At 35.5% G+C, this 21,974-nt stretch overlaps 1 protein-coding gene across 2 annotated transcripts in view; it reads right to left on the bottom strand.

Moving 5' to 3' along the window:
• LOC140156699 (dual specificity protein kinase TTK-like) overlaps nt 1-21,974 on the bottom strand; it is a 75,715-nt gene that overhangs the window by 41,223 nt on the left and 12,518 nt on the right. For both annotated transcript variants that reach the window (XM_072179633.1, XM_072179632.1), the window contains exons 10-13: nt 21,415-21,501; nt 4,407-4,561; nt 2,593-2,744; nt 1,732-1,952 (exon numbers count right to left, since the gene is read on the bottom strand). In XM_072179633.1, the coding sequence (XP_072035734.1) occupies nt 1,732-1,952; nt 2,593-2,744; nt 4,407-4,561; nt 21,415-21,501 (615 nt within the window). The remainder of the gene's footprint in view (nt 1-1,731; nt 1,953-2,592; nt 2,745-4,406; nt 4,562-21,414; nt 21,502-21,974) is intronic.

Here is a 21,974-nt window from a genome sequence, read left to right as displayed (position 1 = left end):
AACTGTCAGTGGGGATTTCCCCGATCATGCATTAATGTTTACTACTGATGATCGTTTTATCGGGAGTTTTATACCATAGTAAATCATCATTTAACTAATTTTCATGTCATGCTAAGTAAAAATTGAGTTTCCTCAACACAAAAAAGTCAACTTTGTATTCTTTATTGATGGCAATATAGGATAAAATTGCAGGGAATTAGCGGTACATGGTAAGCTTTGGGGTGTTGAATTCTGCACCTTTTTACATTAAAAATACACATTAACATAGTCACGTCGTGTGATCATAATTTTTCAGAACTTTGCCAGTTTTGAAGGGGTTGATTCAGGTTTAGGAGGTGAAAGGTCAGAATTAGGGTTAGGACTACGTTTTCGATAATTAAAGGTTGGCGTTCTGACTAAATAAAAAGCTCCACTAACAATAACATTTATACATGATGAACAAACAGGACTAGATTGTAAAAAACAATCCCTAGTTTTGGGGTTTGCACCTGGGGGGGTCACTCCAATTGTGGCCTGTACACCATCCGCGATAATCAACTTTTGAAAAGCACCCTAAACAAGGATCTAACCCTTGGCTAAAACGACACCCTAAACAGGGATTTCATTCCTAACATCAAATTTCATACCCTAAATTTCATTTCCGCGTTTTTAGAAATTGCAATTTTGCTACCCTTTTTTCCAATTTTTCATGTTTTGACACCCTAAACGCGATCATGCAGCGTGTCGTGCCTACCCACAAAAATCGACCCTTTTACGCGTTTTCATTATCGCGGATGGTGTACAGGCCACAATGGGAGTGACCCCCGGGGTTTGCACTCCCATATTTTGGATTTTCTTGAAGTTCAGAGGTTGTGCAATTGTGAGGGTAAAATTGGGGGGGCAAGAATTTTTGGCAGCCGGGGGTCAATTTTGGCAAGTCAAAAGGAGGGGGGGGGCAAGTGCAAGTGATTTTGAGCACACATTCATGGGGCATGTTCAAAACTAAACGCTCAAACAAACTTGAGAAATAGTAGGCTTATGGAAACTTTTACATTTTCCTGCTTGCGACGAATACAATTTTTAGCAGGCCGGGTGCAAGCAATATTTACCTTTTTTTAGCCGTTTGGAAATTTTACCCCCTGGGAGGCTCATAATTATTGCACGCTGTATTTTGTTGATGTAAAATGCATAATACAACCCCATGTCCAGTATATCGTAACCTCTAATATTAGTGGGTGATGTTTCCATAGTCGGACTCGGACCCCTTAAAATTCCCATTGGACCCCTTAAATTTGACTTTTGGAGGGCTGAATGAGTCCAACAAAAATCACTCGGACCCCTTAAATTTTGAAGCCAGCGCTACCCAGTCTTTTGCTTTGATTGACCCGAGCGCCCTGTAAATGAGCGACATAGACAGAGCTTAAGAGAGCACCGCTTTGCGCTGACCAACATTTTGACGCGTAATCGCCCAATCAGATTATCGGATTGTTGTTATGATTGTCAGATGATTGAATCAGCCAATCAAAACCCGCCACTTCCGCGTTTACATTGTGCACAATTTTAAAATGTAAACAACTGGGGTTCTTCTCTGCCAGAAAGTCTAGTTAACGCAATGTGATTTCAGAAAGAAAGTATTGATGTCACTGACAGGACTGAGCTTAAAATGCTCAAAACTACCAAGCACATGCAAGGAAATTTTGTATTGTTTTTACTACTTTGGGATTCAATAAGTTAAATTTTACTAAAACTGACCTTTAACCTTGGCCTCCTGTGACCTCTGGAATCTACTTGTGGTGTTGGTGATGTGTCTTGGATAGCTTCTGGAGACATGTAATTCAGGGTGCCCACTTGTGATTCTCTCACCACACTGGTTTTGTCTGCCTGGATAGCGTTGGCGATACCAAAGTCAATTAGTTTCAGTTTGCCCTCCACAAACAGAAAATTGGCTGGTTTCAGATCACTGTGAATTATACCTGAAAGAAAACAGTATAATTATCATGCCAGGCCAATTGCAATCTTGACAGTTTCTTCTGTTTCCAAATAATTTTGTATCAGAGATTTGAAAGATAACTCTGGTACAATTTGTCTTGTATTTTGTAAGACCTAAATCTGAACAGAATACATGCGTTTTTCTATTATTAACAAAAAATATGCAGCACATCAGGGGGGGGACTTTACGAGATGCTTTTCAAGATATAGATTAAAATATACTGAAAAAAATATGGAAAATAATTAAGAATAATATGAATGCTGTGACCAATTTTAACAAATGAGGTGTTCATTTCAAAGCAGAAATACTGAACTCTAATTTACTTCACCTGCAAAGTCCTCCCCCTTTGATGTGTTGCATCATTACGTGTAATGCAAATGCACACTTAATTGACTAATAAATTATCAAATGAAGGTATTTTTGGTGTAAACAGGACCAAAGTATTACAAAAAACCAAGGTGAAATATTCATATCCTAAAAACAAAACGTTTTTTCTTTGTTGCAAGCCAGTGATCGTTATGATTTGCATAAAAGCTGGTTATGATTCTCTCTCAACCAATCATGTTCATCATTATATCCCATGCATGTATGAACGTGACATGACAAAGGAGGGATTATCATACCTTGTTTATGTACAACCTCTACAGCTTCCAGCATCTCCATCCAGTAAAACTTGATCTTCTCTCCGTTGATGTTCTTATTTCTTTTCAGGAATGTTGACAAATCTACACTGCCTCGCTCCATCACGATGGCCAAGTGGTTGTCTGTCACTTCACTGAAAAAAATATTTTGGAAGAAATAATGATGGTTTCATCGATTCCAAGGTTTATTTAAATACAGCAATTGACAAATTGTGAATCTTTTCAATTACCTATGTTTAAAATTGATAACTAAAGACAGTTTATTAATTTCTACACTTAAATTGGCATTTGTACACAAGCCAGAGTGGGGGTTGATTTTTTTTATCAATGTTCTCTACATGACATGTTAACAAATCATCGGCAAAGTGCAACACTATCGTAAGTGCAGAAGAATGCAATAGCTGCCATTTGCAACATTTCAATAAATGTACTTACTTTTAACCATTAACACTAGAAAAACACTCAACTACATGTAAAGGTGATATCTTGAGGTTAGCTCAGTGGCCATCAGGAAAGTATACAGAACATCAACACTTTACAATAAGTATGAGGAGATTGTGCTGCAAACAATAGGTGTTTTAAAAAAGGCAGCTATTACATTCTACTGCACTTACGAGAGTGTTGCACTCTGCCGATGAAACATTCTTTGTAATTTTTTTTTCAGTCTCATTTGTACTGCTAAATTAACTAATACTACACATGTACACACTTCTAATTCAAGTCAAGTTTACCCAGCATCAGTGAACCTGTTGACCTGTTAAATTCAATTTTTTGTCCTTGTAGCCATTTTGACCATTTGGCAAGTTTCAGTGATTGACAGTCTCATTTTGCTTACTTCAACAAACAGCTTGCTGCCATATTTTGTTGAAAGTAAGTTTCTTTAAGTTTATTAGCACCTTTAGCCGTTTTGCAAATGGACAGTGCCAAGTGTACTTTTGGAAGTTGTAGGTCTATGTTTATAAATAAAATATACTTGATAATAAACACCTCAAATAAAGTCCGCAGTCATGTAACCCGTCCTACACCAAAACCTGATCTTGTTATGACAATTTGATTGATGAGGTCGTGTGCAGAATCTTGTTAGCTGCAATTTGATATCAAATTTGCTACCCAAAACTCTAAATTCACAGAGATTGATACCAGTATATGAAATTTGGTGCATTTTCAAAAGTTGCAAATTAAAAACGGACCACGCGGACCTGTAGAGGTGAACGGCAGAGCGAGACCATTGACATAGCCCGAAACAACCGCTAGGTCATATCGAACGCATCGTGCCCTAGTAAATTTATTCATCAGTAAAGCACTGTAGCAATCCATGCGTTTTAAGTTAACAATTAAATAAAGCGCGCACTTGGGATAGTCGACATGGGCCCATTGTGGGCAGGCAAGCTTGTCCATATTGCCACGCTAAGCAATTTCGACTGCGTGCTTCGTTTTGATTTGCAACTTTTGAATTTGCACCAAATGCCATAAACTGGTATCAATCTTTGTCACCTTTGAGTGTTTGGTAGCAAATTTGGTATCAAATTGGAGCTAACAAGATTCTGCACACGACCGTATCAATCAAATTGTCATAACAAGATCAGGTTTTGGTGTAGGATGGGTTACATGACTGCGGACTTTCTTTATTTGAGCAGTTTATGTCTTAATCTGCATGAGATGAGATGTTGATGAATACACTTTTTTCTTTACTGTCTGCTTGCAGTTTTGTGCAATTTAGCACAGGCTCACCTTCGATCAGAAAAGACAACGTATGCTAACATGAAAAGAGAAAAGCAGACTGCCTGCTAACTTACTAGTCATAGAGCTTAATGATGTGATCTGATTTCCTGAGTTTATGCAGCAGTGTGATCTCATTCAGGTATCCCTTTATGGTCATCTCATCTGCATATTCTAAGTTGACACTCTTGATGGCTAGTACTTTCTTGTCCTCACTGAAAGCTTCAAATACCTATTAAAGAGAAGGGGAAATACATCTTATTTCATTATATTTCTAAAATAAAATAATTTACCATAAAGATTGTAGATAGCCCAAATGCTATAATAGCCAAGGCAAGCTGTTAAGATGTTCCTTGGGCCATCTCAAAGCTTGAAAATCGTAAACAAAATTAATCCCAACATTTACTGAATCAGTTTGAATTGATTATTTTAAAACATAATTGAAATGTATTGCAATCTTTTCACAACGGAAACAAAAAGTCAACAGAATAATTACGGATTCAGTGACAAAACCATAACAAAATGTTCTCAAATTTTTCATCTCATCTTTTAATGAGGATGTGGGGGGAGGGGGTACATCAATATAGTTTTGACACTGTCACTAAGTACTAAAAATCAAAAACTTAATTTCTTCAAGTTAGTATGTAGCCAGAGATCCATGTACCCCTGACTGCTACTATAGTACAATAATTTCTTCAAGTTAGTGTAAGGCCTATATATTTGTGCAAATTACACCTCTTTTTATAAAACTTAACAAAAGTCAACTTGCAATGTGGAGATATATAACAGCTACCGACTGCTTTTTCATTTTGAATTTATTTCATCAACATTAGGCCTCCAAATGCCCTGAATCTGAATTTGCAAGCAAGCATCAATAAATCTGATTTTATAATATTTGTAAGATAAGAAATACATGTATGCAAATAATCTTCTGAAACTTTTACATTATCAGCCAGAAAATAATATTTTACCATCCACCATTATCCTTAATTGGTACAATGTAAAAGTTGTACTATCAGTGATTCGCACAAGCAGCAACTCTCAAATCATCAAGAATAAGATTTCTGCAAGTGATACAACTTTAAACAACCTAAATAAGGGTAAAATGTCACCATTTTGGCAGTGTTTGGAGAAATTGTAGCTACACACAATTGATTGGAACTTCAGATTGATCAACACTGAGCACTGTTTTCTTCCTTTTGCCAAGTTTTTAATGTGAAAAGAAATTACACCTAATGACAATTTCATTTTTCAGTTTCATGCTATTTCTACAATTTTTTTACGCTTGGGATCTCTATCTATTTTTTTAACTTGTTGCGAATTGAATTGCATCGTTGGTTGCGCTGTCTGGCACTGTCAGCCTTTTATAGTTATAGCAAACCTTTAACAGCGCCACATGCTAATAACTTAATTGTGGTGCCACAGCTGTGAAAACCAGGTCAGCTGGAGAACGATGAACCAGTCATAATATGCACGCTTCAATGATCCTTTTTTGAAACACATGACAACATGAACTTTATGCGACTTCTGTATCTATTGTGGACTGATATTTTCCAATTCACTGGATCTTTTTTTACACTTGCATAAATACAAAACATTTTACCTCAGAGTGAAATTTTTATGCTGCATAATTTAATTTGTGCTGCACTCTTCTATTAAAGATTATACGGTAATTAAAGATTATAATTAAAGATTATAATTAAAGATTATAATTAAAGATTATAATACAGATCATTGTGTAAAACTCAAATCAGGGAATTAAAAGTGAGACTCTCCTAATAGGAGTACTATTATGCCTCGTATAAAGCAGCTATAATTGTATTATTGATATAGTATTATTTTTAGCAATGAATGACTGGATGTAGAATGCACATACTAATTTTCACATAGATGTACAATAATGTACACATTATTCTACCATTCATTGCACACAACCCGGCACACGATTACCATATATCCTTTGACCCTTTGCAGTTTGTGATCATGCATTCCTATCCCACATATCTATTCACATGATGCTATATAAAATTAGCCTTCAACCACACCCATATTTAATGCATTGCATCATGCACATGTATGTGATGATATATATCCCAGCATGCCACATGCAATTTAGTGCGTAATCATTTGCCGGGTGAAAAAAAGGTTGAAAATGACACCTACGCAAAAGTAAAGTTTACAAAGAGGCCTCTTCATGCACAAATAAATAATAAAACATTGTATGTACTACACTTGGGAATAATTCTTCACAATTTAATTATTTTCACAATTTCTAATTCCAAAAAAGGTTTAGTGAGCATGCCTGTCATGTGACCAGTTCAGTAGGCCAGTTGGCTGTCGAGTCAAGCACGTTCCAGACGCAACATACATCTCTGTATTTTAAAGATGGCATCCAAGATAATATCTCTAATGATTGGAATCAATTATATTGCAATAGCACAAGAAAGCACACCATTTACAGACGACATTACCAGACTGGAAGGGGAAAGTCTCACACTCTCAGCAAATGTCACTTCAGACAATAGTAGACTTTATGTATGGAAGCAGAGCCGTCAGTTAGAATGGAGCGGCGGAAGCAGTTTTGCTTTCATGACATCCCAAGGTGCCATATTCCTAGACAAGCCTGAGCGAACAGAAATACGACTAACAAAAAACCATGGTGCTGGAACTCAAGTGGAACTGATTATTGATCCAGTCAATAGATCTGATTATGCATTATACTGGCTTGAAGAATATGAACTTCGTAAAGTAACCGATTACCTAGGCGATCTATCCTTTGAGAAAATTGGGACGGCCATATCTAGCCAAGCTTTTCTACAAAAATCAAGAATTATTAAGCTTAGGGTGGAATACTTGCCTGGAATGCCAACCTGTAAGAATAATGCAACTGGAACTGATGGCATGGTATTTATCACATGTCTTTTTTGATCGCGCTATTCCCACCCCATGTGTCACATTACTTAAGGACTCAGGGGAAGTGATTAAAAGGGCCTGCTTCGGCTATTCTAATCATGGTCATCAATACGGGTTTAGTGCAACTGTGCCAGAAAAGGAAGGTCAGTACTTATGTGTGGTAAAAAGTGAAGCAGATTTAACTTTCATGGAGGATTGTGTGTTTGACTTTGGTAACAGAGGCACAACAAATAAACCATCAATTTCAACGCAAACCCCTTGCACTCTATCGGATGCAACAGCAAACAATGATTTTCCTGAAACTACCACTTATGATGCCAAAACTCACGCTAAACGGCAAACATATATTGCTGCTGTTGTTGTTCTTACTATTGCTGTTGCTGCAGTAATAGGATTATTCTTCTATTGTAGGAAAAGAAAACAAAGGTCCAAATATGATATTGAAATGGGAGTAGTTTCATCAGTATCATGATCTATAAGACTATAGACCACTTGACATCATTGTTAATCAACAAAGGCGAGGGATTGGTCTGTCCATATGCCCGAACGAATCGCTTCACTGTTCAATGGCTTTCTTGTACTATATGAAATGTGGTGGGAGATTTCCAATACACATGCCCTGAGCAGACTGGGGTGCGCACGCACACTGCAGGGCAAAGAACAATGGAAAGTACGTACCATAATGCGTGCGCATACTGCCGGGCAATGACGTCACATGTCAAGTGGTCTATAGGATTTATAGTCAGATGGGATTTGAAAATTCTATGTGGCATTTAAACATTCATAACCTATCAAAATATTTAATATGCATTCATCAATCTTTATTTTCAGTAAATGTGCAGTTCGAAGCTATCAATGTTGGGAGAGACAAATTATATTCACAGAAAGGGCCAGTGCACTGGTCAGTGGTCATCTGCTATGAAAATGTTTAAGACTGTTGCTTTGGAAGTTATACATACATTGTACATAATTAACTACATGTAGAAGTTGCTATTACAGCAAGCTATGTTGAAGGTTTGTTATGTCGAAAGCTTGCTATGTAGAAGTTTGCTATGTAGATTATACCCTAACCCTAACCATATTCAATATGCCAAACCTTATTTCATATTTGACATCAGGGTGTTAGCCACCCATCAACCTGTCATGGGTCATGGGACCAGCAAAATTGACCATTTCGGTAAATCCCATAACTCGTTTGCGGTTAGACTCCAGATGTCGTCATTTGACACCATGCTGATGCGCATGTTGTTTAGCGAACATCGCTACTGCACATTGAAAGTCGGGATGACATCAAATGACGACATCTGGAATCAAAAAAATGGGATTTGCCAAAAAGTCAATTAATGCCTGTGACATATGCTAAATTCTAAAACTTATAAAAGCAATGTTTGCAGAAGTTCTGTGAACTGAAAACAAGACCAGTATAGCAATAACTATTTGAACTGACTGAACTCTCATGAGATGCAGAGGTCTGGTTTATGTTTACAGGGTCAAATTTTGGACAGTTGGTCAAAATGATGGCCATGTTTCAAATCCTAGCTAAGACCCTGTTAGGCATACTTGACAAACATTGTACCTGTAGTGAATCTTATTTTCGCCATGGCAAACTTTTGACATAGTGGGTGGAATCGTTGGTTCTGCTACATGTAATTGCTATATTCTACATGTACAACTACAAATTTGCTTCTGTTTTAATTTGCTGGCAAAAGGAAGAGGACTTGATTAAGTTTATCTTTTACTGCCATTTTGATCAGCTGAAATGATATATATACATATATGGCTCAAAATATGCTAAGGTGTCATATTATAGCCATATATTTTGGCATCTTTTTTTAAAAATAATAATTATAGAAATGGAATATTTGCTAGTTTAGTGGCAAGTTTAGGTAGTAAAGACATAGCATACACAATTTAAGTAAAATCCTTTCACTCTAAATAATTAAAATACTAAAAAATAGAGGTTATAATGCCTATTTTTACACTTTTATTTGTAACATGCCAAGAGACGCCTTTTTTCAACAGCTTTTAATTTTTTTATGGATCCTTATAGAAATTCATGTGACCTGTTTCCCAAAATGGTGCAGTAAACCAATCAAAAAAACAGAAAGAGGCATTATGAATTATAAGTTAACAGATCAAAAAAAGGATTTAAAAGTTTGCCTTGCGTATGTTACTATTGTCTGTCAAACTTTTGATTGATTTTGAAGTCCCTCAGTTTTTTATAAACAAAGACTTGAAGCATAAACTAAAGGGTAAATCTATTGTAAATAACTTCATTTCTCCATATGATAATCAATTTGTAAGTGGCTGCCATCTTTTTTGAACATATAACAATTTTAAAATTTTTCTTGAAATGTCTGTCAAATAGTAACATACGCAAGACGGTGCTGTAATTCCTGCTAAACTAGGGTGATACAGCTAATTATGCTACATGACATAGCATTTAGCTCCACCTAGCTTTGTGGCACTATCACTTTGTGAGGAGAAGCTTTTTGATGACACAATCCATTGTTAAGTGTTGTCTGTCAAACATTTGTACGCAAGTAACATACGCAAGATTATATTTGTATGTGTCTGTCAAAAGTAACATACATAATACGCTTAAAAAATTAAAAATCACTTGATGTTCACATTATGATGATAGTTTAGAGTTTATAAAAGTGTTTTAAAACATGTGATTTATAAACTGCAAGTGATCTTTATTCAATTTCCCATCTTGAACTACTGTTTTTGCCAAATTATTATTCTGTATGTTACATTTGACAGACATCTTATGTATGTTATGGCTTGACAGACACACATATTTTATTTATAACAATTTATCCTCCTCATTGTAATATTTGGACACATTTTTTTCCACAATCAGTTGCTGTAGGTCCTACACCTAAATAACCACAAAATACCTTATGTAATAGTTTATAAATTTTTATTTGATTGCAGAAAATCATCAAAATTGTGTCTGTCAAATATAACGTACGCAAGGGCTAGAAAATTAAATTTGTGAAGTAAATGGTCTATAACTTATCTTTCTTTTAGTGTATTATGAACGATATATGTGCATACTGTAATTTAAACCTGGTTGGAGACCAAAAGAAAAGAGCTGGAAAAATAATTGTGTGTTACACTTTTATGACACCTTAGCTTATTTTGAGCCACATGCATGTTCACAACCAAATTACATGCATGTTCAAAGCCAAATTACATGCATGTTCAAAGCCAAATTACATGCATGTTAACAGCCAAATGATGTCATGTTCACAGCCAAATTACATGCATACGTCAAATATATGTACTTACAGAATGTACTCTTACAAATAAAGAGGCCTAACCCTAACCGCCTAAGGCCTTTTTGGCGACGGGAAGGGAAAGAAGGAAGGAATAAAGAGAGAAAAGAAGGAAAGAAGTTGTTTGCTCTGGGTGGGATTCGAACCCGAGACCCCTCGCATGCCAGGCACTGGATCGGCGACACTTTGCCACAGGTCTTGGGCTTCGCTGGCCACAGAAACCGTGCCTATATATCACTTAGGGCGATTGCGTCATCACACCACGTGGGATGCATGCACGAACAGCGCATATATCAAGTAGTATTTTGTAGTATACCGTCCTGTTAGGGTTAAATATTGATGTTGACTATATTTTGCAAATGCAAAGCAATTTTGAGTGGGAACTAATCATTTATGTATACAGACACAGGTGCTGAACCAAAACATTCTTTTGTAAAAAATAATCTTCCATGTATATCTTCCATCTTATTATATGTTAGTTGTTAGTGTTACCTGAACGTCAATTCTACTTTGCTTTTATTGTTTCTTGTTTTTTCCATAAGTTACTCTAATGCGAATTGTCCTTTGATTAATGATTTTACAATAATTTTCCTATGTTAAAGGAACATAACATTGAGTCTTTCATCCAAGGTCACTGCAGAAGTTGATCATGAAGAGAACAATATACTCTCATTTCACATGTTTAGTATTTAAAAAAAAATTACAAGACACAAAAGAGTCCATTATGACTAAATTATGATAAATGCTGATTGTACAAGTTTGGTACATCTTTGGATTGCAATATTATTTACAGACATGAAATAGGGTCATTACAAAAACAGAGGAAAAAGGCTGAAAATGCTCAATAAATGCTGAAAAACAGCATAAAATTGAGGTAAAATGTCTCAATAGAGCAAATAATCGATATTTATGTAAGAACCACGTTGAACTTTCCAATTATTAAAAATTTCTATAAACACCACACTCAATACGCACCCGTTGTGAAAAAATGAAGTCAATCACATCTCCCGTTTAATTTTTATGAGTTCTTTTGCTACGATACCCAATTTCATTATTTGTCCACGAGGTACCATGTATTTTGAATGAGAGCACACAATGCACGATAAAGGCACCAGCTCTGAAACTGACTTTAACTTAAATAAGGTTGATTTTTGCGTTATTTCAATTTCTTTTTTCTGTTCAAACAAACTTTCTAACATTACTTTAAGTCCTTCATACCTCACTCGACTTCAACTCCATTTTTTAAAATCCCAATATGTCTAACTTACTGGATATTTATTAATTCACTCCACTTCAATTTGCGCGCATTTCATTTCGACATTTGAAAAAATCCGCCTACAAATGTGTATGTTTTTGATAGAGAATAAACATTTTTAAAGTAAAGGTAAAATGAAAATAACAACAAATAATGTTTCTTTTCCTTAAACAAGACCAAGGAAAATAACAATTTGGGTGCTCCAAATTATTTCAATGCCAATGAGGTTAAGAAAATAGCAGTTGTTCCAAATCTACCTTACACAGAGTGGGCTGGCATTCAAATTTTAGATGTTTCTTGGACAAATATTAAAATTGGGTATCGCTATAAAATGTGTCATAAAAACAAAACGGTAAATGCTAATTCCTTGGTTTTTTCACACAAGGTCACTAATGGATATATCATTTATAAAATGTTTTAAAACCTAAAAGGTTCAAATCGGTTCTAAAATAAAAATGGATTCTTTTCTCTATTGCCCTTTTTTTGACTCACCCTGTACATACATGTATGCTTTGCTTGTCTTGTCCTGAAATATGTGACCAATCCATTTTTGAATAGAATGTTTACATTATAATAGGAATGTAGATTTTTCATAAGGATGATAACTGGCTGCAGTCGCTGCACAGATAATGTACCATGATCAAAAAATCTTCATGTATCATTAAACCTTGTGAAGTAGAGATTTGGAAGTTTCTGATATTACAATGGGTATCAAAATTACTTAACTGTAGATACTTGGTTCAACTCATAATATGCATGATTTTAGTTACATATGCACCCACCAGTCATTAATTATGCAAAGCGCGAGTTTATATCAATCAAATAAGTTGTAAGTGTCAAATACTATCAGTTGAATACAGGGTTATTTGTGCACCATATGTTTTTAAACAACTGGGTCTGTCTTACCAGGGATATTTGTGAAGCAATTGGGAAAAATTATTTTGTACAGAATACTCTCTCTAGCACTAGGATATATATTTCAAGTTTTATTCATGTCATATGTACCATAACTTGTTCCTTCCATTAAGTGTTCACAGTGCTAGTAAGTAATTTTACATGAGCGGTTGGTTGTCAAAAAAGTAGTCATTCATTTCGGTGCAGACACCTTTATATTGGTCAACTTCAAAATGGCCGGTATACACATTAACAATGTGAATATGTGATGTCATCTTTTAGGTGCATTTGGACATGATAATATTCAAATAATACACAAGCACCTTTTTAAATGAATCCAATAAAAAGTAAGAGTCAGATGCATTTGGGGGGTGGTGGGGAAAGGGAATTCAACAACTCTTCCTATACTTTTGTACAGAAGCCAACCGTTGTTTAAAATCTGTGTGCGTATCACGCTTACAAGTTGAATTCAGTATTTTGGAAGTATCGGATAAAGATTGCCGTTTTATTCAGTTTTATTGCTGAAGTGATATCAACAGAAATCACCGATCTTTTTGTAAGGCTGGCTGTCAATAATTAAACGAATTATACGATCTTTAGCTTGTTTTCGTTGTTGAAAGGGATTCAATCATGTTTCACAGTTGTTCATCACTGATTAACAACTCGCGTCCGGCGCGTCTGTGTGGTTTACTTTGCTCGGGCAGCTAAAGCTGCCCTCGTGAAGTAGACCATGCAGATGATGCGGCCGCATCGTTGAACAACGGTGAAACATATTGAATCCCTAAGTGTACCATGTACGTACTCCAGGCATTTACTGTGCATTGGTAAGCTTAACTGAATGGTTTGGATGGGTGGGCGATAGTATCGCATTCTGCAAGTTTAAAAAATTGTGGCTAAGCGCTTATCAGGGCATGGGCGCTTAATGGAACAAACACAGTAATTGTGCCTGTTTTGCATGAAATTGGATTCAAACATATCAGTATTACAAAGAAAAAGATAATGGAGAATCCAGGCAGCACACATCTTTGGAAGAAAATCTGGGGGTATTCATGTTTTGATTGGAATGCATTTGTATCCAAATCCTTGTACTTGTATGTGACACTCACAGACTAATCATGATTTGAAATGCTCACAGAACACAATGTTATTTTCATATGAAGTTAGATGCAAAATAGTTATGGTAATTTCCATGTGCTGTTGGCAAGGACCCGAATACCCACAAATTTCATCCATGGCTGGCTACGCAATAATGACCTTTTTGGTAAATCCCATAAGCCTTTGCGGGTAGACCTGAGATGTTGTCATTTGATGTCACGCCGATGCGCACATCGCTTAGCAAACATTGTTACTGGGCATCATTATTAGGCATTTTAAAGCTGTGAAGAGCGCAGTGGCGATGTGCACGTTAGCATGACAACATCATAGCTCTACCCGCAAATTAGGCTTATGGGATTTACTGAAATAGTCAATTATACAGAGTGTAGCTAAAGGTTTTCCAGATTCTCCTCAGTATCTATTATGTACAGTATTGGCACTCATCAATGCAAACTTTATCATTAATTTTATACCAAAGTACTGTCAAGTTTTGATTTAATGTATGATAATGTAACTAAAATGTACATTTTGCTTATTTTAAATGCAGGTTTTAGTTTTGGTGTGCCTTAAATGCCTTATAGTTATGTTACAGTATATACCATATATGCAGTGTGCAAACAAATCAAAATTATTTTATAAGATATGTATATTAGTTAAGGTCCGTTCATACTACCAACGCATTTGCGATGCGGTGCGTTGCCACACTGCATCGTACTGCAAACGACTGCATTGCGATCGCAATGAAGTTATATACATTTTAACTTGGAATTGCAACGAGTTGCGGCAAAAAGTAATCGATATATATCGGCATCGCAAAGCAACACATTGCAAATGTGGTGGTAGTATGAACGGACCTTTAGGCATCTTGAGAGAACAATGCCAGTTCATTGAAAGGTCAACCCAGATTTAAATAAGAATGAAATAAATAAATGGATTTGATATATATATATATTATATAATATAGCAACTTTTTACTCATAGTTAGACTATCTTTTGAATAGAGCGCTCAATCCCAGTAAAGGGAGAGCATAATATATGCATGTAAAGTTTTATTCAGATTTCCTTTGACATCTTAACCATCGCGTATACGTGCGCGACGGCAAGAGTGTGCATTGGACCTTGTGCAAATAATACGCGCTGGACGACTAGCAGTACGCTTAATTTGTAAAAGGAAATCTGAATAACAGTTTAATAAATAAAAATATGTATATACATTACCATCATTTTTATGCAATAATCAACGAGAAAAATGACCAACGAAAAACAACACCTTTTGAATAGCAATATGTTGCAATATTGAATAATATATAATGTTGCGTGTACCTGAAGTAATAACCTGTATAATAACACTGTTGTAATTTGTAAGATTCAGGTAACATGCACAGGTTGCCTTCCTAAACTTGAACAAACAATATAAAAGTTATAGCCAAAATAATAAATTCTCGATCATGAGAGGATGTACCTTCTGCGTCATATTTTTCATAGAATAACACAATCGCGCGACCTGCATGACCGAACCTTGACCTTGCCTAGCAAGCGACTGTGTGATTGGTCAATTCTCAAAAGCTGTGTTTATACCGTAAGCGCCGGTCTTTATGTAGTACGCCGGCGCAAATAACTGTGCGTTCCAAGTTGGCTCTCATGATCGAGAATTTATTATTTTGGCTATAGTGTACAGTATTTTATTTAAGCTGTTCGATTCTGAGTGAAATTTTTCATTGTGAAGATTGAACAACTGAAAGATTGCTATTAAAATGTATTAACAAAATGCTGATTAAATCAAATTTTGTTTGAGATTATAACAATATTTGTTGTTCGACATATTGCATACTTTTTGTGCTCATGTGTCCTGTGGGTTACTCCTACATTAAAGAAATCAATCACCAACACTAGTCTAATGTGAAAACTTCATTGAGGGATTATCAGCTTTATTCCATACAATCCCTCAATTAAGTCTTCACGCTAACATTGCATGTCTCACATGGAGAAACAGCTGATTTTGTGAGTCCTAGAACTCTTTGCAAATAAACAAACCCAAAATCTAGCACAAAGTGGTGATAATTTGTTGACCATTATCATGGGTTGCAGAACCGTTGTATAGTTTGAAACTTGGAAAGATGCTTAAAATCATCCATGCATAATGTTCCATGTCATCTATGGAGGTGAAAATGGTGCACATCCTGATCATTTTACTTTGCTGGCAGTACACATTCTATTTCCTGTCAGGGAGGGTGTCCCTTCAGACCAAACCTGTTTTCAACAACTCTTCCCATACCTTTGTATGTATTTTTGTGTAAGGAGTTTATTCTTCAAAACATAGACCCATGTCTAAGGAATTTTCATGAAAAACCTACCCATTGGAGCGGCACATCCCTGTATGCCTTTACTATGTGAGTACCCCTCAGGATATCTGCCATTCTGTACATTTGGCATGAAGAAGGGACTGGCTGTACAGTGAGTACTGTGAATTTCTACATCTCCTTTGGTATGTTCATGTAGAAAACAGTGAAAAATAAAGCCATTCCTTGTAATAAAGTCTACCTGTTCAAACTCTCCCGTTTTACCATTCTACTAGCCCTATGACTCTTGACTATTGTTGCTAACACCTATTGTCAGTATAAAATTGTATCAGAGAAGTTGCATTCCATTCTGGGTTTTATGCCAAAGCTATGAGAAATCTGTCATATTGGATTATCACTCACAGGGACAAATGCACCTCTTTCTGTTTGCTCAATTTTTTGGAAAAGGCTGAAATTGAACAATAATCAGTGTCTTTGAAACTATGAACATTTCAAACATGGGCATGCATCTGTGCAGTGTGTAGCGCAAAGCATCAGTACATGTAATGCATTCTAAGCAGATCAAAAACAATCATGCTTTCAGTTAAGGCCAAAAAAAAAAAATCGCTTTGCTTGCCCTCGAATGGATTTTAAAAATTGGGTCGGTTGGTCGGGAAAAGTTTTTTTTTTTTTTTTTTTTTTTTCTTTCCGTTTCCCAGAAACAGACATGGCGAATACCGAATGCAATTAATGGTTCAAGCATTTCCGTAGCATAGCAGCAACATCACGCCATGGTCCAGCATCTGTGCTCGCCACTTGCACCTTAAACAATTGTAGCTCTTCTACATGTAGGCCTACGTTTAATGAAGTGTACAATTCTCCTACATGTAGTGTTTTCTGCTTTTCAAAACTATCATATTACCCCTAACACCAGTAAATACCACAAAATACCACGATGAAAAATTCATAACATGCATGCATCCCAGGGTCTGCGATGACGCAATCACCCGAAGTGTGATATGCTCACGGAATTGCTGGCGGGCAGCAATAACCCGAGCAGCTACCGGTCCGCGTTCGTTTGCTTGGCATGCGAGGGGTCAAGGTTCGAATCCCGGGGGTGCCAAGTCAAAAATTCTTCTTCTTCTTGAAAAAATCGGATCTTCTCTGACTTCCGATACCAAAAAGCATGGGTCAGTGTTAGGGTTAAAATACATGTATTTTTCCAGATTAGAGTGTCCTTTACCCCTAACACCAGTAAATACCACAAAATACCACAATGAAAAATTCATAACATGCATGCATCCCAGGGTCTGCGATGACGCAATCACCCGAAGTGTGATATGCTCACGGAATTGCTGGCCGGGCAGCAATAACCCGAGCAGCTACCGGTCCGCGTTCGCTCGCTTGGCATGCGAGGGGTCAAAGGTTCAATCTCAAAAGCCAAGTCAAAATTCTTCTTCTTCTTGAAAAAATCGGATCTTCTCTGACTTCCGATACCAAAAAGCATGGGTCAGTGTTAGGGTTAATCAGCGTGTTCGGTCCCTTTCTTCACCTGTACAGCTAGCGGCAGCGCTACTCGTTGTGTCCGCCATGTTTCAAGTGAAATCATATTTATACCGAGCGATTTGTGCTCTTAATAAAAGTAGCCTCAACAAACATGTTGAAAAAAAATAGTGCAATGTTGCTTCCTAGTCGATACGAACAAATATCATGAATCTAAATATTTATAAACAAGAAATGAATATCTGGTATAACTGTTTTCAAATTGTATCTACTTTTACCATATTTTAACATCTGCTATATGGCTCTGGTTTTTTTAACATGTATCAAAACGCTTAATGGCACTTTGGGAGACCCCAGCAGAAACACATGACATATTTCAGGATAACTTTTTACATTTTTATGTAGTGTAGACATAGGCTAATCTCCCATAGCTTAACAAAATTTGTCCCAGTTTTCTTTCTTTACTTGTGACAAGACCAAATGTCCAATTGTTAACGGAAATTTGTCAACCTAACAAAAGTGGCTGATATGTTTTGTTTGCAAAATAAAACCAGATCAGCTCTGAGTATTCTGTTTAATATTTTATGAACACATGTTAGTACAAGATCCAAGAAATACAAGATTTACCAAATAATTTCTAACATGAAAAAAATTTGAGCACTTGAAAATTATGTTTCGGACGTTACATTTTCCGTTAACAATCTTGCTCTATTTTTAACACTGTCTAAGTGATTGTTTTATCAAGTAAAACATGAGCAAATACTTTTAATGTGTGCCTCAGGGCAATATAAGTAATTGTAAGTGCACATTTTGTATCGCTTGAATGTTTTCAAATTATGGTGACGCAATACTTAAATGGGTCTCATTTTCCGTTAACAGTTTTGTAACATCCGAAAGAATACATATTGTCTTATAATTATGTGAAGAACAATACCAGCTTTGAATTTTCATTATTAAGTTGAAGTAGACATGACAACAAGTATCTAAATGAAAAATGATTTTACTTTCTCTTGACTTTCTGTAAAATGTTGGTCACACAACATTTCCGTTAACAATGGTAACATCCGAATCAAATGTAACATCCGATACAGAAAGAGTGACATATTATTGAAGAAATTTAATTTGAGGGAAAATGAAAGGCTCAAATGGATTGGAAATCAAGGGAAGGCCATAGTAGAAACATTTTTTACCATATCTGGGTTTGTTCTTTGAGTGTGCAAACTGTTAACATGTCAAGTTTGTTTCGGATGTTACAAGGCAAAATGTTAACGGAAAGTGAGGCCAATGACAGGGCTTTGTAAGAAGATTTTAGAATATACACTTAAATGAATATGAATTTCTAGTAAATATGATGTACATTCTCATTTTCCAAATATTGCTGACTCCATTTCACCTTTGAAAACCTTGCTAGTGGAAAAAATTACAAGTTGTTAGCTCTACAATATGATCAATATCTATTGTCTCTATGCACAACACATAAAATAAAAAGCAATATAATTGATTTGGTTCATTCCTTTCAAATTAATTTCATTACTGACATATACGCATTTCCTAAGAAATTTATTTTAAATTTGAAAAGCAATTTACACTGAGTATTTCTCCATACACTAGCAAAATACTTTAATTTAAAATGTGTTTCGGATGTTACCTATTTTTTGTTAACAAGTCCAAAATGAAGTTGTAATTTCAAAAACTTTATAAGAATTTAGCACTAGATAATATCTAAAACTTATTGAAAATAATTAAGTAGCAATTTTATCATAACATTTATTTCAAAATTGAAAAAAAATCGGCATTTTCATAAAAAAGTGATCATTTTAACATTTAATATATACGTACATGTACATGTGTGAGGCCTATATTGGAATCACTATGCACATATACCATAAATAAAGCAGGAGAAATACTTATTATGATTCATACAGCTTCATTATGTCCAATAAAACTATAAATTAACAATGGAAACAAATTAACCAACAAGAAAAATATTCTTAACAACGGAACAAATTTCAAGGGAATTATTTGTTAACACAGATTTATGAGCTGTTTTAATACACATCAGTTTTTGCATATTTTATATTATGTGCAAATGATAAATGATTGTGCCTTGCATTAAAAAATTTCTGAGAGTCCATGGTGGCAACATACCTGTTGTATAATGATCTCATGTTTGTTAATTCAACTTCCAACCATCAAACTTAGTAAAAATGTTAACAGCATGTAACATCCGAATCACTGCCTTTAATTATACAAGTATTTGTACATATTTTGAATCATTTGAATAATTTCAACAGGTTTTCTGATTCAAAGTGATTGATATTTATGCTAAAATAATGAAATGTCACAATGTTTCCCTCAATTAGTTAAATTAGATTGCAAATGCATGTTAACGTAATGTAACATCCGAACACTTTGAAGTTGGGAAGACATAAACGAGAGCCTGATTATGCTTGTAAGAAAGGTATAGCCCTTTGTATTACCAACTTAATGCTTCAGGGAGCTAATTTATTTGATTTATTATGATGTCCAGTGCACATTTACAATAAGGATGCGGGTAACAATGTATATGCATTGATTATTGTTTTATTATTATTATATGTGTTCTTTTTTGGAAAGCGCTGTGGTCCTTGGAGGGCGCTATATAAATGCTTGGTTGTATTGTATTGTATTGTATATGAATAAATGTGGATATCAGTACATGTATATATCTAAATTAAAAAAATTTCTTCAGGAAGATGAAAATATCATTTATGATGATTACATTTGCAAGTGATAGGTTTAATTATCTGACAGTGATTATCACTTACATTTTTGAACTAGTATGTGCTTAGAAATAGGGCCAGATGCCTGCAAATAATGCCTGTTAACATAATAATGTAACATCCGAAACCCACGAGTATAGAGAGTTACATTTTTACTATAAAGGCATTATCAAACTTATTTTGATATGTTAGTACTCAGTTATCATTACCTTGTTCACATATGGATTAGCAATATATGTGGATGAAATTAAGTACATTTAGAGCATATTTTTGACAACCAAACCTGCTATTTTGCCCATTTTCCAGTTTCATATGCCTGAAAGGTTACCTAAAAGTGATCACAGAATGGCCATATTTGGTCAATAGTAACTTGGACTCATTATTTTCCCATCACAACTAATTTGCTAACTAATAGGCATTACAGTAAGCAATATCTGGCTTTGGCAACAAGTTGCTTTTTTAGAAAAAAATCTCATTTGGCTAAAGGGTCTGCAAAGTTTACAGACCAAATGAACAGAATTAAGCTCCAAGTTTTGTATTTTCTTAAAATTCAAGTAATCTGCTTTGAGAAATGACATATTTTAAGGGTCTTCTGTCAATTTCATTTTTACCCTCTTAGTTCACACTTTTGATACATGTTAAAAAAACCAGAGCCATATTGTATCCATTCTTGCATGATATGCACGGTTATATTTTGCCTGTAAATAAACTCATCCCTAGATGCGCCGTCCGAAATGTGCAGGTGGAGAGCAAATTGTATTAGAGCTTAGACGCTGAGGTGGTACACGAAATTACGGAACCCGACAGTCAGGTACAGCCGGACACGTAAACATGCAGGATATGGTCTTTTACAACGTTTCTTTTAAATCATCGGTTTTCAGGCGAAAAACACATGCCATTTTGGGAAAGTCGCAAAAAACCCCTTTTTCAAAAAAAAAAAGTTCTACGGTCGGGACTGCCGAGACGGTCGGTCGGACGAGGGCAAGAAAACAACTTTTTTTTTTGGCCTAAACACCATTATTTCTCCTCCCTGAATGACATGCAAACATGGCAGGGTCCCTAGCCTCTGGTAGAATTCTGCAATTGTCAACCATACATACCTTTGAAGAGCCTCCTTTCCCAATAGTGCTCAGTATACTGTAATGTTTACCATTCACTGTGATGGTGTCTTTGCTTTTCCTTACAGGCTACAACAAAACAGATCAAAACAAATCAGAAACAAGAGTGAAAACAAATCCTGACTTTGTACTATAGTGCAAAACACATTCTTAACAGCTATATCAATCATGGCAATCTGATTGGCTTATCCTTGTATCTGAGCCCTGTTATAGCTCACAACAAATATGGGCATATTACGTATGACCACTACGCGCAATAATAACTTTCAAAGCATATATCATCTGACAAGGTTGTGTCTTTTTGCAGAAAAGCGGTAATGTTTGTCTGACAATGGGACCATTTTTATAAATGTTATGTTATTTTCAATATATTTCTTTATGCTTTAAAGTAATTTCAGTTGACTACAGGTTTTTTCCCCCAAGTTAAATGTAATTGGCCGTGTTTGTTATTTTTTTCGTCTGCTCTCTGCTCGCTTTTGTTGTTGTTGATATTATGCACCTTGTTGTTGTTGATATTGTGCACCTTTCTTTATCTATGATTA

This window comes from Amphiura filiformis, chromosome 7, assembly GCF_039555335.1.
Source record: "Amphiura filiformis chromosome 7, Afil_fr2py, whole genome shotgun sequence".
Taxonomy (NCBI): domain Eukaryota; kingdom Metazoa; phylum Echinodermata; class Ophiuroidea; order Amphilepidida; family Amphiuridae; genus Amphiura; species Amphiura filiformis.
This window is presented reverse-complemented; position numbering and strand designations above follow the sequence as displayed.